Below are 3,842 nucleotides of genomic sequence, written 5' to 3' on the forward strand. Positions count from 1 at the left end.
ACTCGGATTAGGCATCATACATTAATACTAGAAGATCAATCACATGGTTTGTTGTTTATTTGGGAGCAAATACAATGTCATGGCAGTCAAAGAAATAGTCTACTGTATCAATAAGTTCAACAAAGGCTAAATACAAAGCCTTAGCTCACTGTGCAGCTGATATTTTTGGATTCGATCAGTGTTCAAGGACATTCATCAACATCTATCAATACCACCATCTCTATATTGTGACAACTTGTCAACTTTGGCTTTGAGTTCAAACCTGTTTTTCAATCCAAAATAAAACATCTAGATATTGATTACCATTTTGTGCGTGAAAAGGTTCAAAAAGGAGATCTTATGGTTCACTATATCCTATTGATGATCAAGTGGTAGATGTGTTTACAAAAGGACTGCATGGTCCAGTTTTTCTCAAGCATTGCATAGGTCTTGGATTGGGAGCAAATTATGCATTAACAACAAACTCAGCTTCAGTAGCTCAGCTTCGTTTGAGGGGAGGGGGGTAATAACCATATGTACATGTCATTAATCCATGTGGCATTGTATTATTGGTTAAGTAGTTATAGTTGTTAAAAGGATTGAGTTAGTTAAAGTAATGTTGTTAGAAGAGGTAATTGAGTCATTTGCACTGAAGATTAGTTACTACAAAAGGTTATTGTAAGATTCATTCACTGCATATTGTAATATTTGCTTTATCGAAATACACTGAGCTTTCTCTCCATCTTTCTTGCTGTTCAACCTTTCTGCTTTCATTGTTCTTTCTATTCCTTCATAACTTCATAGGTCAATAGTTTGCAAATTTGGTTTAAAAAATTTGGTAGCCTTCTATCTTTAAAGCCACATAGTTTCTATATGAACAATAAAATTAATTAGTTGTTTAACCAAGGAAGCCACTTATACAAATACAACCACATTTTATTTAATGGTCACAAATAACAAACTTATAAGGGTTTATATATGTTAGTCAACAATTGAAAAGTACAATTTGACTCTCTTAAGGTCATTAGCAATAAGAGTGATTCAATATTTTTTTAGTGAAAGTTTAGTCTTCATGAGTGTTATTTTTTTTGTTAATTGGATGTCGTGGATAAAAAATTGTATCGTATTCTTATTAAATTTGTAATTGTAAAGTTGTTTTTTTTTTTGGCTTGTGTGAGTCGTGTGACCATTTCATTACATTTAGCAATGCCCGCCGTATGTACATTCTGTTGAATTGTAATCTTGTCTTGGCCCAAGGATAATGGATCTAGCCCATACACAAAGAAAGATCCATGCACATGCTAGAGAATTCTAGCAAAGTTCAAGTTGGTGGAAGAGTCTAGAAGAATGGTGAGGATTCCACCAACATACAAGATTAGTGTAGATAATTCTAGCATAGGAAGGTAGTGGAATTGTCTAGATATATCTAGCATGATGTTTCCATGCTTCTCCAAGGTTCCATCCATGCCTATAAAAGGAGAAGGCATCCACACCATTTGAAACAACCAAGAGAGCAAGTAGTGAGAAGTGAGAAGAAGCAACAAAGCTTCTAAGAGTGTTTGAGTGTTTCCTCTTGTACTAGTTTGTGAGTGAATAAAAAAATCTTGTGTAATACATTGAGTGTTCTTTCTTTCTCTTGCCTATCAATTCCGCTGCATTACATTTTTCTTTGTGAGATAAACATCTCCAAAGTAGTGAAGTCTTTTTAAGCCCCAACACATTCTTGATCGTTGTTAATGAAGTTTCATTTTATCTGAAAAAACACTAAAACTTGCTATTTTATTTTATCAGATGTATAATGACAATAATAACACATGGCTTTTCTGGAGGATTATTTTATTTTAGTACCCGGTACTAGTTAGCATATCGCATAAACCTTAACGATCTGAAAGAATTGACCCAAAAGTATTGACTGAGTTCACACAGAAAGATAAAGTAACTAATTAAACAGTAATAGTCGTTAAACCATCTTGCTAATCATGACCAGAGATAATGGTTGATATCCTGGTACTGATCATCTTTGGCTTGAGAAGCACGCAATTGAACCGGATGAGATGAAATACTTGCTGGCATTACTGGATACTGCATGTAGGGCACAGCCGGCTGCATTAGTCGATCATAGTACTGCTGGCTCATGTATGACGATCTTGGAGGATTAAGATTATTATTCACCATCACCATATTCATATTCGTATTCTCCACTGTAGAATGAATCATCATTGGATCACTGAAATTGCCTTGATTCCCCGCCACTGGAAATTCAGAATTACTGCCGCTGGCACCTGCGCTGAATTGAAGACTATAGTTGCTCTCCCTCAACATCCACATTGCCGTTGGACCCGGATTTGGAGCCAAAAGATTGCTCAAGTATACATTTGAATTATCAAATTGAAGCATTTGATCACAAGGCTGATGTGGATACTGCTGGAGGATATGATCTACCATGTTGTTACTGAAAGAGCTCATATGGTTTTGGTCCTCCTCATAGTTACAAGGATGCTTTCGGCTTGATGATTCACCAACATCAAGGTTTCCACCCATCAATAGTGTTGGTGCTACTTTCTTCATGACAAGTATTTGATGCCCTGCAGCTTCTTTCTTTCTATTGAGTAATATTCTCTTGCCAGACTCGAGCTTACCATCCAACGCATTAAGAAGTGCCTCTAGTTGACTTTCTGAAAAAGTGTTGATGCGTTCATCCCATGCTGGGTACTTGGTCTCATACATCTCCTTACGCTTTCTGTAAATATCAGCATATACCTTGTTCTTTCGGTCCATCAATAGATCAGACAAATCGAAGGTTTTCTTGGGCGGTTTGCACATCGTGCTTGCCTTGTATTTGTTGATTATCCGATTTACCTCTTCCGGATTTTTGGGCCAAGTCTGGAGCTCCGGAGGCCGATCAGTCAGTTTTGGTCCGTAGATGATCATGCACACATCTACTTCGCAAAGAGTTGAAAACTCATAAGCCTTCTTCATTATTCCCTTCCTTCTCTTTTGAAATGTTGTTTTCCGAGACCTCTCGTTTGCAATTAGTTCCATGTTTAGCCTTCCGCGGCCCATATTCATCTGCTGTAAGAATAAAAAAAGAAATAACTGTGTTTAATCTTTTGGGAGAATATGGGATCGGTTCAAAGAGCTGTATATGATCATAAACAGTAATTTTTGTTTTGGTTGTTTTTACTTTTGTGCTGTGCAATAAGAATAACTAGATTCTTCACCTTCAAAACTAAACCCTAAAAGAGAAGAACAAATGATTTCAAGTGTATAAACATATATATATGACATGTGCTAAACGAAACCGAAAAAATAATAAATAAATAAACAAATTAAAGGTAAATACAGCATCTAGGAGACACTTCAAATGATTTTACCAGTACTGCCATGAATATCAAAAGCTTTTGAGGGGATTTAACTTAAATATGCAACCATAAAGCCATAGGCAGTGAAACTAGCTAGGGAAACTGCTATGAATGCGTACAATTACGTAAAGAGAAGAGCATAGATAATTAGAAAAGTAATTCAACAACGTACCTTCTCCAAGAAAATGTTCCGTTTAGAAAATGGCTGGTTTCTTAAAACCCTCCTTTTGAGCTGGCTTGACCTAATAATAATATAGCACAGGAATTCGCTTCCCGTTTACTCAAGAATCTAATTATTAATTATAAACTCAATCACAATTTCTGATTGTTTTGGTCAAGGTAAATAAAATATAAATATTACAAGGCATAAACAGATCTTGATCCCATCAAATCAATTAGCTCTTATTCAAATTTCATTTGTCTTCCTTAATTCTTTCGTGTTTCAATTCTAATTTTACGTATTGTTAAAAAAAAAAAAATCTAATTTTATGTACAATGATT

The 3,842-nt window shown here is 35.4% G+C and overlaps 1 protein-coding gene across 2 annotated transcripts; it reads right to left on the bottom strand.

Annotated features, from left to right (window-relative positions):
• Positions 1-1,839: 1,839 nt before the first annotated feature.
• Positions 1,840-3,535, bottom strand: LOC126609657 (agamous-like MADS-box protein MADS1). 2 transcript variants are annotated; one of them, XM_050277534.1, is made up of 2 exons: positions 3,514-3,535; positions 1,840-3,048 (listed from the first exon to the last, which is right to left on the bottom strand). In XM_050277534.1, exon 2 carries the CDS (start codon positions 3,046-3,048, stop codon positions 1,957-1,959), a length of 1,092 nt encoding a protein of 363 aa, XP_050133491.1. In that variant the 5' UTR covers positions 3,514-3,535; the 3' UTR covers positions 1,840-1,956. The 2 variants fall into 2 exon arrangements, with proteins under 2 accessions (XP_050133491.1, XP_050133490.1); XM_050277533.1 differs by having other exon boundaries at positions 1,840-3,051; positions 3,514-3,529.
• Between the last annotated feature and the right edge of the window lie 307 nt (positions 3,536-3,842).

The sequence above is a fragment of the Malus sylvestris genome, chromosome 17 (assembly GCF_916048215.2).
Source record: "Malus sylvestris chromosome 17, drMalSylv7.2, whole genome shotgun sequence".
NCBI classification, from domain to species: Eukaryota; Viridiplantae; Streptophyta; class Magnoliopsida; order Rosales; family Rosaceae; genus Malus; species Malus sylvestris.

Excerpts from the sequence above, each read along its gene's own strand:
- LOC126609657 (XM_050277534.1), bottom strand. The coding sequence starts at position 3,048 with ATGAATATGGGCCGCGGAAGGCTAAACATGGAACTAATTGCAAACGAG.